The sequence below is a fragment of the Oncorhynchus tshawytscha genome, linkage group LG11, assembly GCF_018296145.1.
Source record: "Oncorhynchus tshawytscha isolate Ot180627B linkage group LG11, Otsh_v2.0, whole genome shotgun sequence".
Lineage (NCBI taxonomy): Eukaryota > Metazoa > Chordata > Actinopteri > Salmoniformes > Salmonidae > Oncorhynchus > Oncorhynchus tshawytscha.
In genome coordinates, this window is record NC_056439.1 from 40,934,092 (window position 1) to 40,953,768 (window position 19,677).

A 19,677-nucleotide genomic window follows, 5' to 3' on the forward strand; every position below is an offset into this window, starting at 1 on the left:
CTAACATTCTGAAGAAATTAGATGAATCACTGACTGTGCCTCTGCGGCCAGTCATCCAGTACCTTTACTGCAGCCCAGGTGGTTGTCTGAGTCCAGGTGACTGGCTCCAGGGACACAGCGGTCACACCTGTCCCCCGTCACCAAGGCCTTACACTGGCATATCCCTGTCTCTGGGTGGCATGACCCATTCACCCCTCCAACGGAGTTACACACACATGCCTGGCACCTGGAAGAGGAGAATACAGAGAACATTGGTTTCACGTCACAAGCTCATAACAGAAATGAATTTCAAACCAGTCAGAATTACATACAAACATTTGTCAATTACTTTTACAAAACCTTCCATCTAACGTACGTGTGTGTGTGTGTGTGTGTGTGTGTGTGTGTGTGTGTGTGTGTGTGTGTGTGTGTGTGTGTGTGTGTGTGTTCCCAATGGTGTCTTCCCCCTGAAGCAAGCTCTTCTCTGTCCCAATGGTGGAACCATCTTCCCCCTGAAGCTAGGACAGCAGAGTCCCTGTCCATCTTCCCCCTGAAGCTAGGACAGCAGAGTCCCTCCTCATCTTCCCCCATGAAGCTAGGACAGCAGAGTCCCTGTACATCTTCCCCCTGAAGCTAGGACAGCAGAGTCCCTCCCCATCTTCCCCCTGAAGCTAGGACAGCAGAGTCCCTCCCCATCTTCCCCCTGAAGCTAGGACAGCAGAGTCCCTCCACATCTTCCCCCTGAAGCTAGGACAGCCCTGCCCTCTTCCCCCTGATCTTCCCTCCCCATCTTCCCCTGAAACCCTACCACAACAAATGGTATTTTAAATAACCCCACCCAACGAAATAAATAAATAAAAGAGAACTAACACTAACACTTATGCAAGCCAGTCAAGTTCTTCCACACTTATCTCAACAAGCCAGAGTCCCTGCCCATCTTCCCCCTGAAGCTAGGACAGTAGAGTCCCTCCAAAAAAAAAAAAAAACATCTTCCCCCATAGGCAAGATACGGAAGCTAGGACAGCAGAGTCCCTGCCCATCTTCCCCTGAAGCTGTCAGGACAGTAGAGTCCCTCCCCATCTTCCCCCTGAAGCTAGGACAGCAAGGTCCCTGCCTATCTTCCCCCGTGAAGCTAGGACAGTAGAGTCCCTCCCCATCTTCCCCCCTGAAGCTAGGACAGCAGAGTCCCTGCCCATCTTCCCCCTGAAGCTAGGACAGTAGAGTCCCTCCCCATCTTCCCCCTGAAGCTAGGACAGCAGAGTCCCTCCCTATCTTCCCGAAAACATCTGAAACCCTACCACAACAAATGGTATTTTAAATAACCCCACCCAACGAAATAAATAAATAAAAGAGAACTAACACTAACACTTATGCAAGCCAGTCAAGTTCTTCCACACTTATCTCAACAAGCCATGTCTGTATGGAGCTTGCTTTGTGTACGGGGGCATTGTCATGCTGAAACAGGAAAGGGCTTTCCCAAAACTGTTGCCGCAATGTTGGAAGCACATAATTGTATGCTGTAGCGTTAAGATTTCTCTCACTGGAACTAAGGGGCTGAGCCCAAACCATGAAAAACAGCCCCAGATCATTATTCCTCCTCCACCAAACTTTACAGTTGGCACTATTCAGTCGGGCAGGTAGCATTCTCCTGGCATCCGCCAAACCCAGATTCGTCCGTCGGACTGCCAGTTGGCGAAGCGTGATTCATCACTCCAGAGAACGCATTCCAACTTTTATTTATTTAAATATAAATATATATATATAGCTATATATACTAGCTTACCTGAAGCTGGTATATATATATATATATATATATATATATACATATATATATATATATATATATATTTCACCTTTATTAAACCAGGTAAGCTAGCTGAGAACAAGTTCTCATTTACAACTGCGACCTGGCCAAGATAAAGCAAAGCAGTGCGACAGAAACAACAACACAGAGTTACACATGGAATAACCAAGCGTACAGTCAATAACACAATAGAAAAAAAATAAAGTCTATATACAGTGTGTGCAAATGGCGTGAGGAGGTAAGGCAATAAATAGGCCATAGTAGCAAAGTAATTACAATATAGCAGATTAACACTGGAGTGATAGATGAGCAGATGATGATGAGCAAGTAGTGATACTGGTGTGCGGTGTGCAAAAGAGCAGAAAAGTAAATAAAACAATATGGGGATGAGGTAGGTAGATTGGGTGGGCTATTTACAGATGGACCATGTACAGCTGCAGCGATCGGTTAGCTGCTCAGATAGCTGATGTTTAAAGTTGGTGAGGGAAATGTAAGTCTCCAGCTTCAGTGATTTTTGCAATTTGTTCCAGTCACTGGCAGCAGAGAACTGGAAGGAAAGGCGGCCAAAGGAGGTGTTGGCTTTGGGGATGACCAGTGAGATATACCTGCTGGAGCGCATGCTACGGCTGGGTGTTGTTATCGTACCAGTGAGCTGAGATAAGGCGGCGCTTTACCTAGCATAGACTTATAGATGACCTGGAGCCAGTGGGTCTGGCAACGAATATGTAGCGAGGGCCAGCCGACTAGAGCATACAGGTTGCAGTGGTGGGGGGTATAAGGCACTTTGGTAACAAAACGGATGGCACTGTGATAGACTACATCCAATTTGCTGAGTAGAGTATTGGAAGCTATTCTGTAGATGACATCGCCGAAGCTGAGGATCAGTAGGCTGGTCAGTTTTACTTTACTTTGGCGGCGTGCCTGAAGGAGGCTTTGTTGCGAAATAGAAAGCCGATTCTAGATTTGATTTTGAATTGGAGATGTTTGATATGAGTCTGGCAGGAGAGTTTACAGTCTAACCAGACACCTAGGTATTTGTAGTTGTCCACATATTCTAAGACAGAACCGTCCAGAGTAGTGATGTTGGACGGGCGGGCGGGCAGGTGCAGGCAGCAATCGGTTGAAGAGCATGCATTTAGTTTTACTTGTATTTAAGAGCAATTGGAGGCCACGGAAGGAGAGTTGTATGGCATTGAAGCTCGTCTGGAGGGTTGTTAACACAGAATCCAAAGAAGGGCCAGAAGTATACAGAATGGTGTCGTCTGCGTAGAGGTGGATCAGAGATTCACCAGCAGCAAGAGCGACATCATTGATGTATACAGAGAAGAGAGTCGGTCCAAGAATTGAACCCTGTGGCACCCCCATAGAGACTGCCAGAGGTCCGGACAACAGGCCCTCCGATTTGACACACTGAACTCTATCAGAGAAATAGTTGGTGAACCAGGAGAGGCACTCATTTGAGAAACCAAGGCTATCGAGTCTGCCGATGAGGATGTGGTGATGGACAGAGTCGAAAGCCTTGACCAGGTCAATGAATATGGCTGCACAGTATTGTTTCTTAACGATGGCGGTTAAGATATCATTTAGGATCTTGAGCGTGGCTGAGGTGCACCCATGACCAGCTCTGAAACCAGATTGCATAGCAGAGAAGGTATGGTGGGATTCGAAATGGTCGGTAATCTGTTTGTTGACTTGGCTTTCGAAGACCTTAGAAAGGCAGGGAAGGATAGATATAGGTCTGCAGCAGTAACTGCCGATTTTGCAGGTTTTCCCACTTACAAAGCATGAAGAGGTCTGTAATTTTTATCATACTTTTTTATCAACTGTGAGAGACGGAATCTAAAACAAAAATCCAGAAAATCATATTGTATGATTTTTAAGTAAATAATTTGCATTTTATTGTATGACATAAGTATTTTATAACCTACCAACCAGTAAGAATTCCGGCTCTCACAGACCCGTTTTTCTTTAAGAAGCCCCCCTGTTCTCCACTCATTACCTGTATTAACTGCAGCTGTTTGAACTCGTTACCTGTATAAAAGACACCTGTCCACACACTCAATCAAACAGACTCCAACCTCTCCACAATGGCCAAGACCAGAGAGCTGTGTAAGGACATCAGGAATAAAATTGTAGACCTGCACAAGGCTGGGATGGGCTACAGGACAATAGGCAAGCAGCTTGGTAAGAAGGCAACAACTGTTGGCACAATTATTAGAAAATGGAAGAAGTTCAAGATGATGGTCAATCACCCTCAGTCTGGGGCTCCATGCAAGATCTCACCTCGTGGGGCATCAATGATCATGAGGAAGGTGAAGGATCAGCCCAGAACTACACGGTAGGACCTGGTCAATGACCTGAAGAGAGCTGGGACCACAGTCTCAAAGAAAACCATTAGTAACACACTACGCCGTCATGGATTAAAATCCTGCAGCGCATGCAAGGTCCCCCTGCTCAAGCCAGCGCATGTCCAGGCCCATCTGAAGTTTGCCAATGACCATCTGGATGATCCAGAGGAGGAATGGGAGAAGGTCATGTGGTCTGATGAGACAAAAATATAGCTTTTTGGTCTAAACTCCACTAGCCATGTTTGGAGGAAGAAGAAGGATGAGTACAACCCCAAGAACACCATCTCAACCGTGAAGCATGGAGGTGGAAACATCATTCTTTGGGGATGCTTTTCTGCAAAGGGGACAGGGTGGCTGCACCGTATTGAGGGGAGGATGGATGGGGCCATGTATCACGAGATCTTGGCCAACAACCTCCTTCCCTCAGTAAGAGCATTGAAGATGGGTCGTGGCTGGGTCTTCCAGCATGACAACGACCCGAAACACACAGCCAGGGCAACTAAGGAGTGGCTCCGTAAGAAGCATCTCAATGTCCTGGAGTGGCCTAGCCAGTCTCCAGACCTGAACCCAAAAGAACATCTTTGGAGGGAGCTGAAAGTCTGTATTGCCCAGTGACAGCCCCGAAACCTGAAGGATCTGGAGAAGGTCTGTATGGAGGAGTGGGCCAAAATCCCTGCTGCAGTGTGTGCAAACCTGGTCAAGAACTACAGGAAACATATGATCTCTGTAATTGCAAACAAAGGTTTCTGTACCAAATATTAAGTTCTGCTTTTCTGATGTATCAAATACTTATGTCATGCAATAAAATGCAAATGAATTACTTAAAAATCATACAATGTGATTTTCTGGATTTTTGTTTTAGATTCCGTCTCTCACAGTTGAAGTGTACCTATGATACAAATTACAGACCTCTACATGCTTTGTAAGTATGAAAACCTGCAAAATCGGCAGTGTATCAAATACTTGTTCTCCCCACTGTAAGTCTATAACAGTTTGGGTCCAGAGTGTCACCCCCTTTGAAGAGGGGGATGACCGCGGCAGCTTTCCAATCTTTATGGATCTCGGACGATATGAAAGAGGTTGAACGGACTGGTAATAGGGGTTGCAAAAATGGCGGCGGATAATTTTAGAAAGAGAGGGTCCAGATTGTCTAGTCCAGCTGGGTCCAGGTTTTGCAGCTCTTTCAGAACATCTGGATTTGGGTGAAGGAGAAGCTGGGGAGGCTCGGGCGAGTAGCTGCAGGGGAAGCGGAGCTGTTGGCCGGGGTTGGAGTAGCCAGGAGGAGAGCATGGCCAGCCGTAGAAAAATGCTTACTGAAATGTTCGATTATCATGGATTTATGTGTTACCTAGCCTCAGTGCAGTGTGCAGCTGGGTGCTCTTGTTCTCCATGGACTTTACAGTGTCCCAAAACATTTTGGAGTTAGAGCTACAGGATGCAAATTTCTGTTTGAAAAAGCTAGCCTTTGCTTTCCTGACTGACTGTGTGTATTGGTTCCTGACTTCCCTGAACAGTTGCATATCGCGGGGACTATTCGATGCTATTGCAGTACGACATAGGATGTTTTTGTGCTGGTCAAGGGCAGTCAGGTCTGGAGTGAACCAAGGGCTATATCTGTTCTTAGTTCTACATTTTTTGAAAGGGGCATGCTAATTTAAGATGGTGAGGAAATTACTTTTAAAGAACGACCAGGCATACTCGACTGACGGGATGAGGTCAATATCCTTCCAGGTTACCCGGGCCAGGTTGATTAGAAAGGCCTGCTCGCAGAAGTGTTTTAGGGAGCATTTGACAGTGATGAGGGGTGGTCGTTTGACCGTGGACCCATAGCGGATGCAGACAATGATCGCTGAGATCCTGATTGAAAACAGCAGAGGTGTATTTGGAGGGCAAGTTGGTCAGGATAATATCTATGAGGGTGCCCATGGTTATGGATTTAGGGATGTACCTGGTGGTTTCCTTGATAATTTGTGTGAGATTGAGGGTATCTAGCTTAGATTGTAGGACTGCTGGAATGTTAAGCATATCCCAGTTTAGGTCAACTAACAGAACAAACTCTGAAGATAGATGGGGCGCAATCAATTCACATATGATGTCCAGGGCACAGCTGGGAGCTGACGGGGGTCTATAACATCTGAACTGCTCAAGAGTCCAATGGCGGCGAGCTTTACACCACTCCAGCCGACGCTTCGCATTGCGCATGGTGATCTTAGGCTTGTGTGCGGCTGCGGGGCCAAGGAAACCCATTTCATGGAGCTTCCGATGAACAGTTATTGTGCTGACGTTGCTTCCAGGGGCAGTTTGGAACTCAGAAGTGAGTGTTGCAACTGAGGGCAAATTATTTTTACTTGCTACGTGCTTCAGCACTCGGCGGTCCTATTCTGTGAACCTGTGTGACCTACCACTTCACGGTTGAGCCGTTGTTGCTCCTAGGTGGTTCCACTTCACAATAACAGCACTTACAGTTGACCGGGGCAGTTCTAGCAGGGCAGAAATTTGTGACAAACTGACATGTTGGAAAGGTGACATCCTATGACGGTGCCACGTTGAAAATCACTGAGCACTTCAGTAAGCCCATTCTACTGCCAATGTTTGCCTATGGAGATTGCATGGCTGTGTGCTCGATTTTAACCTGTCAGCAACGGGAGTGGCTAGTGGGGCGGCAGGTAGCCTAGTGGTTAGAGCATTGGACTAGTAACCGAAAGGTTGCAGGTTTGAATCCCAGAGCTGACAACTTAAAAATCTGTTGTTCTGCCCCTGAACAAGGCAGTTCTGTTCCTAGGCCATCATTGAAAATAAGAATTTGTTCCTAACTGACTTCCTAGTAAAAGAAAAATAGCTGAATCCACAACTTTTGTATATATTGTGTATTTTAAGATACATTAACTACTGTAAGTCGTTGTGGATAAGAGCATCTGCTAAATGACTCAAATGTAAATGTGTGTGTGTGTGTGTGTGTGTGTGTGTGTGTGTGTGTGTGTGTGTGTGTGTGTGTGTGTGTGTGTGTGTGTGATGGATGGAGAGGGTGGTATTGGGTCTTCACCTTAACACCCCTCTTCCCTTCCCTCATGCTCCCCTATTCACAGACCAGTGACAGTATGGGGAGGGGTCCCATGGGTGTTAAGGAGACATGTGTGTCTGAAAGGGGTGTGTGTGTGTGTGTGTGTGTGTGTGTGTGTGTGTGTGTGTGTGTGTGTGTGTGTGTGTGTGTGTGTGTGTGTAAGGGGGGGGTCAGGGGATTGGGTCACACAGGTGGTGGAACCCCACTGAGACCCGGCACTGGGTGATCACCAGGCCAAATGCCTGACACCCTTAAACACACACACACACCTTCAATCACACGCACACACACCTTCAATCACACGCACACACACCTTCAATCACACGCACACACAATCTGACACCCTCCTTCTCGCGGCGTGAAAAGCCACAGCCCCTTAATGAACAGAAAATTTGTCCTGTCAACTGCAGGGAGCTTTGGGGGTTCCACCACCCCACACACAACACACACGGCTCTCCCACTCGCCTCCGCGACTCGACCTTCACTCCTCTCCCAAGGACAGAGAAAACACCCGACATCTCACCAACTCTCCCTTTTTTTCATCAGTCTTAAATGAATCCCATGTTTGTGAGATTGTGTGTGTGTGAATATTCTAACCTCCTGCTATGATTAGATTAGAGTTTAGTATGGGGTTGTAAAGGGTTGCAGATGTAATTACATGGTACAGTGAAATTCTTATGCTCTGAGTTCCAACAATACAATACAATATAATAAAATAGATAGTAATACAAATATAAATAATAATATACACATATTTAACAACTGTGGCAATGATGTCCATTGGGGTGGGGGCAGGGTAAATGTATGTTGAGGGGGAGGGAATGTCCATAGGGGGAGCAGCAGACCGGGGTAGAAGAGGGGACAGGGGGAGCAAGTAGCTGACTAGTGGTGGCTGTTCAGCATGATAAATGTCCATTGGGGGTCGGGGTAGTGCACAAAATCTGTTGAAGTGAGGGGGGGTGTCCATACGGGGAGTAGGAAGCAGTGGAGGCTACTGAGGGGAGGAAGGCACTTAATAATGGCTGGAACGGAGCAAATGGAATGGCATAAAACCATTTGTTTGATGTATTTGATACCATTCCACTGATTCCGCTTCAGTCATTACCACGAGCCTGTCCTCCCCAATTAAGGTGCCACCAACCTCCTGTGATAGGAATGGAGGGGGTGATTGAAGCGGGGACAACAGGGCATAGCTCGGGTCCCTGATGATCTTCTTGTTCTTCCTTTGTCACCTGGTGTTGTAGGTGTCCTGGAAGGCAGGCAGTGTGCACTCAATGGTGCGTTCGACTGAGCGCACCAGCCTCTGTAGCGCCATGCGGTCCTCGGTGGTGGAGTTGCCGTACCAGGCTTTGATGCAGCCCGAAAGTATGCGCTCAATGATGCTCCTGTAGAACACAGTGAAGGCCATTTGGGAACAGACACATTTCTACAGCATCCTGAGTTTGAAGAGCTGCTGATGTGCCTTCCTCACCACAGTGTCTGTGTGGTTTGACCTTCAGATTCTCTGAGATGTACGTGAAACTTTTAACCAACCTCCATCGGTAGCCCTGTAGTTCCTCCTGAAGTTCACAAGCAGCTCCATTGTTTTGCTGACTTTGAGGGAGAGGTTGTTTACCTGGCACCACGCCACCAGGGTACCTACCTTCTCCCTGTACGCCATCTTGTCGTTGTTGGTGATCAGGCCTACTACTGTCGTGTCGTCAGCGAGCTTGATGATGGCGTTGGAACTGTGTGAGGCCATGCAGTTGTGGGTATACACTCTTAGAAAAAAAAGGGTTCTTCGGCTGTCCCCATAGAATGTTGTGGGTTCTATGTAGAACCCTTTTTACAGAGGGTTCTACATGGAACCCAAAAGGGTTCTACATAGAACCAAAACAGGTTCTACTTGCAACCAAAAAAGGTTCTTCAAAGGGTTCTCCTCTGAGGGCAGCCAAAGAATCCTTTACGGTTCTAGATAGCACCTTTTTTTCTAAGAGTGTGCAGGGAGTACAAGAGGGGACTAAGGACGCACCCTTGTGGGGCCCCCGTGTTGAGAATCAGTGTCGAGGAGGTAATGATGCCTACCTTCACCACCTGCGGGCGACCCGTCAGGAGGAGGTGATATGGTCTTTGACTAGCCTCTCGAAGCACTTCATGATGACGGAGGTGAGTGCTACGGGACTGTAGTCATTCAGTTCAGTTACTTTCCCTGTCTTGGGCACAGGGATGATAGTGGACACCTAGAAGCAGGTGAGGACAGTGGCCTGAGCTAGAAACAGATGGAAAATGTCCGAAAACACAACAGCCAGCTGGTCTGCACATACTCTGAGGGTGAGGGATGCTGTCTGGGCCATCAACCTTGCCAGGGTTAATACGTTTGAATGACTTACATACATCCTCCGTGGAGACTGCAAGTACATAGCCATCAGGGGCTCTCATCGGGAGCTCAGAGTCATCGTTGTGCTCAAAGCGTGAGTGCAGGTCTTGTTATAATAAATTTAATAGATTTAATAAGTTATAAACGTAGTTGTATATTTTTTGCATTTCCTAGAATAGGGGTCTGTGACCTCTCTCTCTCTCACGCACACACACACACTGGATAAAGACTCAACAACAGACACTATGAATCAAAATAAGAAACCGACAAATGTGAATTTACTCTGAGACTCGGGTAAACTACACCGCTCTGTGTGGTAAACATCTTAATGATATTGTGTGTGTTTGTTTGTATGTGTGTGTGTGTGTGCCTGCGTGTACATATTTGTTTGTGTGTGGATAGATCAGGGCTATAATTACTGCGTATAATAACCCACTCTGTTGAGAAAGAAAAGCTATTTTTTACCCCCAAGGTTATGATTACCTGAACAAGGATTTGGGCAGACCTGATATTATGTCATTTAGTCTGCCAGGAAATATCCCATAACCATATTAAGGTCTATAACCAACCTCGATTAGATCAACCTGTGCCGAACGGCGAGCACCGGGAGAAAACCAAATAAGATGCATGGGCTTATTGATTGGCAAGGGGATAAATGAGTTTATAATATTAATATAAATCTTTATTGTTTTCAGTCTCCTGATGCCAGAAAGGCTTCCCCAGTAATCAGTTTAAAAACTTCATTTTTCATCCTTACCCCAGCGAGGCAGGGGCTCGACCGATCGTACACGCATACACGCACACAACATACACACATACACACACATACATCCCTCAACATTCGTATGGATTGACAATCTGTGCTGTCCAGCAGCCTGTTGTTGATCTATTGAAAACACTCATCTAGCACATTTGCATCAAACTCAGGCCTTGATGTACCGTTCTCTCTCTTTCTCTCCTTTTCTCCCTCTCTTCCCACAGCTAAGAGATCTCAGTCACAGGTCTCTGCCTTAATACACTACACACAGCTATCAGTGAAGGTCATCCCATAGCACGCACACACACAGGGGAAGACATACACACACACACACACCTAATTAAGTGTTTTAATTTATTTTTATCAAATTACTCAGAATCCTCTAAAAAAGATGTATAATTATTTTCAACAACCCCCCACCCCCCCCCTTTCCCAGCCATTTAGTGTGTTCTCCTCAGCCATTTAGTTAGCCATTTAGTGTGTTCTCTCCAGCCATTTAGTGTGTTCTTTCCCAGCCATTTAGTGTGTTCTCCTCAGCCATTTAGTGTGTTCTCCTCAGCCATTTAGTGTGTTCTCTCCAGCCATTTAGTGTGTTCTCATCAGCCATTTAGTGTGTTCTCCTCAGCCATTTAGTGTGTTCTCTCCAGCCATTTAGTGTGTTCTCCCCAGCCATTTAGTGTGTTCTCCCCAGCCATTTAGTGTGTTCTCCCCAGCCATTTAGTGTGTTCTCCCCAGCCATTTAGTGTGTTCTCCCCAGCCATTTAGTGTTCTCCCCAGCTATTTAGTGTGTTCTCCCCAGCCATTTAGTGTGTTCTCCTCCAGCCATTTAGTGTGTTCTCCTCAGCCATTTAGTGTGTTCTCATCAGCCATTTAGTGTGTTCTCATCAGCCATTTAGTGTGTTCTCATCAGCCATTTAGTGTGTTCTCATCAGCCATTTAGTGTGTTCTCATCAGCCATTTAGTGTGTTCTCCTCAGCCATTTAGTGTGTTCTCATCAGCCATTTAGTGTGTTCTCATCAGCCATTTAGTGTGTTCTCCTCAGCCATTTAATGTGTTCTCCTCAGCCATTTAGTGTGTTCTCCTCAGCCATTTAGTGTGTTCTCCTCAGCCATTTAGTGTGTTCTCATCAGCCATTTAGTGTGTTCTCATCAGCCATTTAGTGTGTTCTCCTCAGCCATTTAGTGTGTTCTACTCAGCCATTTAGTGTGTTCTCCCCAGCCATTTAGTGTGTTCTCCCCAGCCATTTAGGGCTGAAACCTGAGGTTGGTGTGTATGAGGCTGAAACCAGGGGTTGGTGTGTATGAGGCTGAAACCAGGGGTTGGTGTGTATGGGGCTGAAACCTGGGTTGGTAGATATGGGGCTGAAACCTGGGGTTGGTAAGTATGGGGCTGAAACCAGGGTTGGTGTGTATGGGGCTGAAACCAGGGTTGGTATGTATGGGGCTAAAACCAGGGTTGGTAAGTATGGGGCTGAAACCAGGGGTTGGTGTGTATGAGGCTGAAACCAGGGGTTGGTGTGTATGGGGCTGAAACTGGGGTTGGTGTGTATGAGGTTGAAACCAGGGTTGGTGTGTATGGGGCTGAAACCAGGGTTGGTGTATATAGGGCTGAAACCTGAGGTTGGTGTGTATGAGGCTGAAACCAGGGGTTGGTGTTTATGAGGCTGAAACCAGGGGTTGGTGTGTATGGGGCTGAAACCTGGGGTTGGCATGTATGGGGCTGAAACCAGGGGTTGGTGTGTATGAGGCTGAAACCAGGGGTTAGTGTGTATGGGGCTGAAATCTGGGTTGGTGTGTATGGGGCTGAAACCAGGGTTGGTGTGTATGAGGCTGAAACCTGGGTTGATGTGTATGGGGCTGAAACCTGGGTTGGTAGATATGGGGCTGAAACCTGGGGTTGGTAAGTATGGGGCTGAAACCAGGGTTGGTGTGTATGGGGCTGAAACCAGGGTTGGTATGTATGGGGCTAAAACCAGGGTTGGTAAGTATGGGGCTGAAACCAGGGGTTGGTGTGTATGAGGCTGAAACCAGGGGTTGGTGTGTATGGGGCTGAAACCTGGGGTTGGTGTGTATGAGGCTGAAACCTGGGGTTGATGTGTATGGGGCTGAAATGAGGGTTGGTAACTATGGGGATGAAACCAGGGTTGGTAAGTATGGGGCTGAAACCAGGGTTGGTAAGTATGGGGCTGAAACCAGGGTTGGTGTGTATGGGGCTGAAACCAGGGTTGGTATGTATGGGGCTGAAACCAGGGTTGGTAAGTATGGGGATGAAACCAGGGTTGGTAAGTATGGGGCTGAAACCAGGGTTGGTAAGTATGGGGCTGAAACCAGGGTTGGTAAGTATGGGGCTGAAACCAGGGTTGGTGTGTATGGGGCTGAATGTATGGGAGGTGATGTACCTTACCTGCCAAGCCCAGGGTTGAAGCCATAGTGGAGGTCCTGACACTGGTCACACCTGCGTCCTCCCACCGAGGGGTCAACACACACACACTGCCCCATCTGGCCGCCACACACCTGTCCCGACGAGCCCACCGGGTGACAGTCACACTCCACACACACGCTCACCTCAGACCCCAACTCTGACACAGAGAGGAAGTAACCTGGAATCAAATCAAATGGGTACGAAATTAGAGACAACACCTATCTATGGCCATACATACAAAATACATTATACACAGCATGGAACAAGAACAATTTTGCCATAACCAAACCTGTAGTCAAGTAATGGAGCAACAATAGACACCATTTGTGACAAACACATCATTGAGGAGAGGCCTAACAGAAGGAGCATATTGGAATTATATCCAATCTAACTCTATTAGGGTTGCAAAATCCATAAACATTTCCAAAATTCTGATTTCCTGAATATTCTCTCCATGAATATTCCAACCAGAAATGTGGAATTCCTGGATATTTTGGGATGCTACCAGAATTGAACCATTGGTTTAATCTGTAATGCCTTTTGGATAAGTACATGTCATGCCATTCATCTGGTCTGGTATTGACTGTATAGACCTATATCTGACCACTTATTCCAGGGATCATGAACTACATTCAGCAGCAAGCCAATTGTCTTCTTGAAGGGATGGTCACGGGGCCATAACATAATTACAAATCATTTGTAGACTGCATATTGACAGCAAGAAGCCCAAACAAATATCATATTCTATTAAAATTGAACCATTTCAAACCTTGCTTACATTTGAATAAGATCACACATCTCTCTATAATGTGTGTGAATATTTTGGAACTAATGTTTAAAATTAAAATCACTTTATTTGCTGGTGTTTTAACAGTCTTTTATGTCCCAGCTCCAAGTGACTTTCATTTTGGGCATCTGTTCCAAAGAATTCCCACGCATAATAGAGAGATACAGTGGGGAGAACAAGGATTTGATACACTGCCGATTTTGCAGGTTTTCCTACTTGCATGTAGAGGTCTGTAATTTTTTATCATAGGTACACTTCAACTGTGAGAGACGGAATCTAAAACAAAAATCCAGAAAATCACATTGTATGATTTTTAAGTAAATAATTAGCATTTTATTGCATGACGTAAGTATTTGATCACCTACCAACCAGTAAGAATTCCGGCTCTCACAGACCTGTTTGTTTTTCTTTAAGAAGCCCTCCTGTTCTCCACTCATTACCTGTATTAACTGCACCTGTTTGAACTCGTTACCTGTATAAAAGACACCTGTCCACACACTCAATCAAACAGACTCCAACCTCTCCACATTGGCCAAGACCAGAGAGCTGTGTAAGGACATCAGGGATAAAATTGTAGACCTGCACAAGGCTGGGATGGGCCACAGGACAATAGGCAAGCAGCTTGGTGACAAAGCAACAACTGTTGGCGCAATTATTAGAAAATGGAAGAAGTTCAAGATGACGGTCAATCACCCTCGGTCTGGGGCTCCATGCAAGATCTCACCTCGTGGGGCATCAATGATCATGAGGAAGGTGAGGGATCCACCTAGAACTACACGGCAGGATGTGGTCAATGACCTGAAGAGAGCTGGGACCACAGTCTCAAAGAAAACCATTAGTAACACACTACGCCATCGTGCAGCACACGCAAGGTCCCCCTGCTCAAGCCAGCGCATGTCCAGGCCCGTCTGTTTGTCAATGACCATCTGGATGATCCAGAGGAGGAATGGGAGAAGGTTATGTGGTCTGATGAGACAAAAATAGAGCTTTTTGGTCTAAACTCTACTCGCCGTGTTTGGAGGAAGAAGGATGAGTACAATCCCAAGAACACCATCCCAACCGTGAAGCATGGAGGTGGAAACATCATTCTTTGTGGATGCTTTTCTGCAAACGACTGCACGACTGCACCGTATTGAGGGGAGGATGGATGGGGCCATGTATCGCGAGATCTTGGCCAACAACCTCCTTCCCTCAGTAAGAGCATTGAAGATGGGTCGTGGCTGGGTCTTCCAGCATGACAACGACCCAAAACACACAGCCAGGGCAACTAAGGAGTGGCTCCGTAAGAAGCCTCTCAAGGTCCTGGAGTGACCTAGCCAGTCTCCAGACCTGAACCCAATAGAAAATCTTTGGAGGGAGCTGAAAGTCCGTATTGCCCAGCGACAGCCCCGAAACCTGAAAGATCTGGAGAAGGTCTGTATGGAGGAGTGGGCCAAAATCCCTGCTGTAGTGTGTGCAAACCTGGTCAAGAACTACAGGAAACGTATGATCTCTTTAATTGCAAACAGGGTTTCTGTACCAAATATTAAGTTCTGCTTTTCTGATGTATCAAATACTTATGTCATGCAATAAAATGCAAATTAATTACTTAAAAATCATACAATGTGATTTTCTGGATTTTTGTTTTAGATTCCGTCTCTCACAGTTGAAGTGTACCTATGATAAAAATTACAGACCTCTACATGCTTTGTAAGTAGGAAACCCTGCAAAATCGGCAGTGTATCACAATCCTTGTTATCCCCACTGTATCTCTCTATAATGCTTGGGAATTATTTGGAACAGATGTCCAAAATGAAAGTCACTTGGAGCTCCCCACTGTATATGTGATTGTATTAAAAAAACCTGGGGCCCAAATTCAGCCCGTGGGCCGACAGTTGCCATACACCTACCACAGGGCTTAAGAGGCACAACCATGTCTCAACGTGTGTGTGTGTGTTTGGCCCCTGAATGTGCTGTGGTGAGTATTACAGTAAACATGATGGTTCATCTACGTTACTAACACAGTTCAGCAGCTGCTACTAATGGCCCCACAGGTGAAGAAGTGAAAGATGTTGCCATGGTCTGTGCTCTCGAAGGTGCAGTTGACTGCATCAGGCAGCGGAGCCCCAATCGTCGATGGGTGAGTTGGCACCGGGCACATGAGGGATGGCCTGTAGTTAAGCAAGCTAAACGCTAATGCGCTAATGCCCACAGTGAATGCCAAGCACTCATCATCATTCCCCAGGACAAAGCACAGACACACACACAAATAGGCACACACACATACACATGCATACGCACACACACATGCATACGCACACACACACACACGCATACACACGCACACACAAACACATACACACACATATACACACATACACACACATACGCACACATACGCAGGCACACGACAACACCGCCAGGAGCCAAGAAACAAAAAGACACACTACAGGGACCATCCATCCATCAGACCGAGAGAAAAGAACAGACCGAGGGTGTGATTTGAAAGAGAGAGACAGGAACAAAGGGAGTGAAAGAGGAGTGTGTTGAGCATTGTGGTAAACAGCATGGCAGCTTGTCGTCAATGCCAGAGCTGAGATGCTTCAGTGTAATGAGCTGGGAGTTGTGTGCGTCGATACTTATTCAACAGTAAGTATAAAGTATTACTGTCATATACATATCTTCTCCTACAGAGTTAAAGGTGTGAGTAAGAGAGATAAACACAAACATTCTGTCCACAGAGTTAAAGGTGTGAGTAAGAGAGATAAACACAAACATTTTGTCCACAGAGTTAAAGGTGTGAGTAAGAGAACATTCTGTTGCTAAGCACTTCTACCATTGCAAACCAGTTGGGTAGATTTATGAACAAACATAAGCACACACACACACACACACACACACACACTCACCTGGCCTACATCTACCGCAGTCCCTTCCATGGCGAGTGGACACACACACACGCACACACACACACACACTCACCTGGCCTACATCTACCGCAATCCCTTCCGTGGCGCGTGGGCACACACACACACTGCCCGGTGTCCGCGTCACACATCGCCCCCTCCACTGTTCCCGTGGGGTCACACACACACGGAACACACCCCTGGGATGACCCCTGGGGGTCAAAGGTCATGTTGTAGTAGGGGTCAGGTGTGAGGTCATCGTAGAGTTCAGAGGTTGTGTTGTAGTAGTGTAGGGAGCAGCGTGTACACTGGGCACCCTCCACCCCCTCCCTACAGGGACACTGGGAGTTGATGGGGTCACACACACCCCCCTTCAGGGTGCCGCGGACGTCACACGCACACGCCAGACACCCCAAGGAGTTCCTCCTCTCCAGGCTGTGGTAACCACGGCGACACGAGTCGCAGCGAGGTCCCTCAGTGTTTTCCTAAGTGATATATAAAAAATGACTAGTAGATAAGATAATTATCAGTAATAGATGTCAGTAAACATATTCTCACACACTCACCTTACACACACACTGTCCAGTCTCTGGGTCACACACAGACCCAGGTACGGTCCCGTCAGGCGAGCAGAGACACGGGATGCAGGAGCCCGCCTGATGGAGGCCATAGAGGCCCCTGGCACAGGAGTCACAGCGCTGGCCCCCCACTCCCTCCCTGCACTCACACAGGCCCCCCTCTGGCTCACAGAAGGGGTTGAGGGACCCCACCGGGTCACAGTCACACCCCACACAGCCATCAAGGTGAGAGGAATTTAACAGCTTGTAGCCATAGTCACACCTGTCACAGGTACGACCTGAGAGAGAGAGGTGGAGAGAGAGGGACAGAGGGAGAGAGAGAGAGACAGAGACAGAGAGAGACAGAGAGAGAGAGAGAGAGAGAGAGAGAGAGAGAGAGAGAGTGAGAGAGAGGGAGAGAGAGGGGGAGAGAGAGTGAGAGAGAGGGAGAGAGAGGGGGAGAGAGAGAGAGAGAGAGAGAGACAGAGACAGAGACAGAGACAGAGAGAGACAGAGACAGAGACAGAGACAGAGACAGAGAGAGAGAGAGAGAGAGAGGGGGAGAGAGAGAGGGGGAGAGAGAGAGAGAGAGACAGAGAGAGAGACAGAGAGAGAGAGAGACAGAGAGAGAGAGAGAGAGAGAGAGATAAAGAAAGGGTACAGGGAACAGGATAGACAGAGAGATGCAATGTTAACACATTCCAAACTCAAAGCTCTGAAAGATGCAATCTGCAATACAACAACGAAGTGACTCTGTGACTACCTCAGCCTTCTCATTGAATAATTTAATGTAGAGGATATTAACAGCAATAAAAACTGGACCTTTCCCTCCTTAAAATACAGCCTGGTTAAATATCTGTACGACTGACTGGTGCTTGGCCATAACCACCCTTTCTTACAGCTAGACTCATCTATCTCCATCATCATCACTCTGACTAACAGAACTAGTTTGTCTTAACCTAGATCTTTTTTAAACATAATATAGTGCTATATCAACAAATAAGTAATTGTGTGACAAATTACAAGAGTGTGTGTTTGCACGTGTGTGTAAAGTCAGAAAAACGGAATCATTAGGCCAGGGCGTTTGTGTATGATGGATCACCCTCCTCAGGCACAACACTTCATTTCACTGAGAGAAAATAAATAAATGAACAACTACAAGAGAGAGAGAGAGATGTGTGTAGAAATAACAGTGAGGCAGAGAGAGAGGTATTACCCCCTCTCAGTGGAGTATAGTCTACATGGATTCCAACTAGCGTCATATTGGGGCTGTATTAAAATATCTAAAATATGCACAGGCAACACTGGTTATTAGAACATACCATAGCTATTCCCTGACAGGCAATCTATCCCTAATGTTAGCCAGGCAGCCCCGGGGCAGAGCCGTTTAGACGCAGGAGTACCAGTGCCCCAGCCACTTGGCATTTCAGCTCCACTCCCAACCCACTGCCCACAACCTGTTTAATGAATTTATAGATATTAATGTATTTCTGCCGGCCCATATTTCAAACCAGTGGTTATAGCAGCACGGTGAAGGATACGGCGGAGTTGAACAATGTGGTGGGGCTGGGTTGGTGTGTGTGAGTGAGTGAGTCACTGTGTGTGTGTCTGAGTGACTGTGTGTGTGTGTGTGTGTGTGTGTGTGTGTGTGTGTGTGTGTGTGTGTGTGTGTGTGTGTGTGTGTGTGTGTGTGTGTGTGCGTGCGTGCGTGAGTGTGTAGTGTGTAGTGTGTGTGCGTGCGTGAGTGTGTAGTGTGTGTGTGCGTGAGTGTGTACTGTGTAGTGTGTAGTGTGTGTGCGTGTGCGAGTGTGTAGTGTGTGTGTGCGTGAGTGTGTAGTGTGTAGTGTGTAATGTGTAGTGTGTAATGTGTGTAATGTGTAGTGTGTGTAATGTGTAGTGTGTAATGTGTAGTGTGTAGTGTGTAGTGTGTTATGTGTAGTGTGTAGTGTGTAGTGTGCGTGTGTGTGTCATGGTGATGGATACAGTACTAACAATACTGTGATATATACCACTGTCTGGAAAACACAGGACTTTCTCTGTACTGATGGTATGATGGTTGTATGTTGTATCCTACCTGTTTGGCCCTGTCCTGGGGTATCATCGGATGGGGCCACAGTGTCTCCTGACCCCTCCTGTCTCAGCCTCCAGTATTTATGCTGCAGTAGTTTATGTGTCGGGGGCTAGGGTCAGTTTGTTATATCTGGAGTACCTCTCCTGTCTTATCCGGTGTCCTGTGTGAATTTAAGTATGCTCTCTCTAATTCTCTCTTTCTCTCTTTCTTTCTTTCTTTCTTTCTTTCTTTCTCTCGGAGGACCTGAGCCCTAGGACCATGCCTCAGGACTACCTGGCATGATGACTCCTTGCTGTCCCCATTCCACCTGGCCGTGCTGCTGCTCCAGTTTCAACTGTTCTGCCTGTGGCTATGGAACCCCGATCTGTTCACCGGACATGCTACCTGTCCCAGACCTGCTGTTTTCAACTCTGTAGAGACAGCAGGAGCGGTAGAGATACTTTGAATGCTCGGCTATGAAAAGCCAACTGACATTTAGTCCTGAGGTGCTGACCTGTTGCACCCTCGACAACTACTGTGATTATTATTATTTGACCATGCTGGTCATTTATGAACATTCTAACATCTTGGCCATGTTCTGTTATAATCTCCACCCGGCACAGCCAGAAGAGGACTGGCCACCCCTCACAGCCTGGTTCCTCTCTAGGTTTC

General features: G+C 46.9%; 1 protein-coding gene across 1 annotated transcript in view; it reads right to left on the reverse strand.

The window, feature by feature from the left end:
* The window catches only part of ush2a (Usher syndrome 2A (autosomal recessive, mild)), a 456,140-nt gene that overhangs the window by 300,069 nt on the left and 136,394 nt on the right, over positions 1–19,677 (reverse strand). The window contains exons 14-17 of the mRNA XM_042330430.1: positions 16,965–17,254; positions 16,475–16,883; positions 12,709–12,904; positions 63–226 (exon numbers count right to left, since the gene is read on the reverse strand). Of these exons, the coding sequence (XP_042186364.1) occupies positions 63–226; positions 12,709–12,904; positions 16,475–16,883; positions 16,965–17,254 (1,059 nt within the window). The remainder of the gene's footprint in view (positions 1–62; positions 227–12,708; positions 12,905–16,474; positions 16,884–16,964; positions 17,255–19,677) is intronic.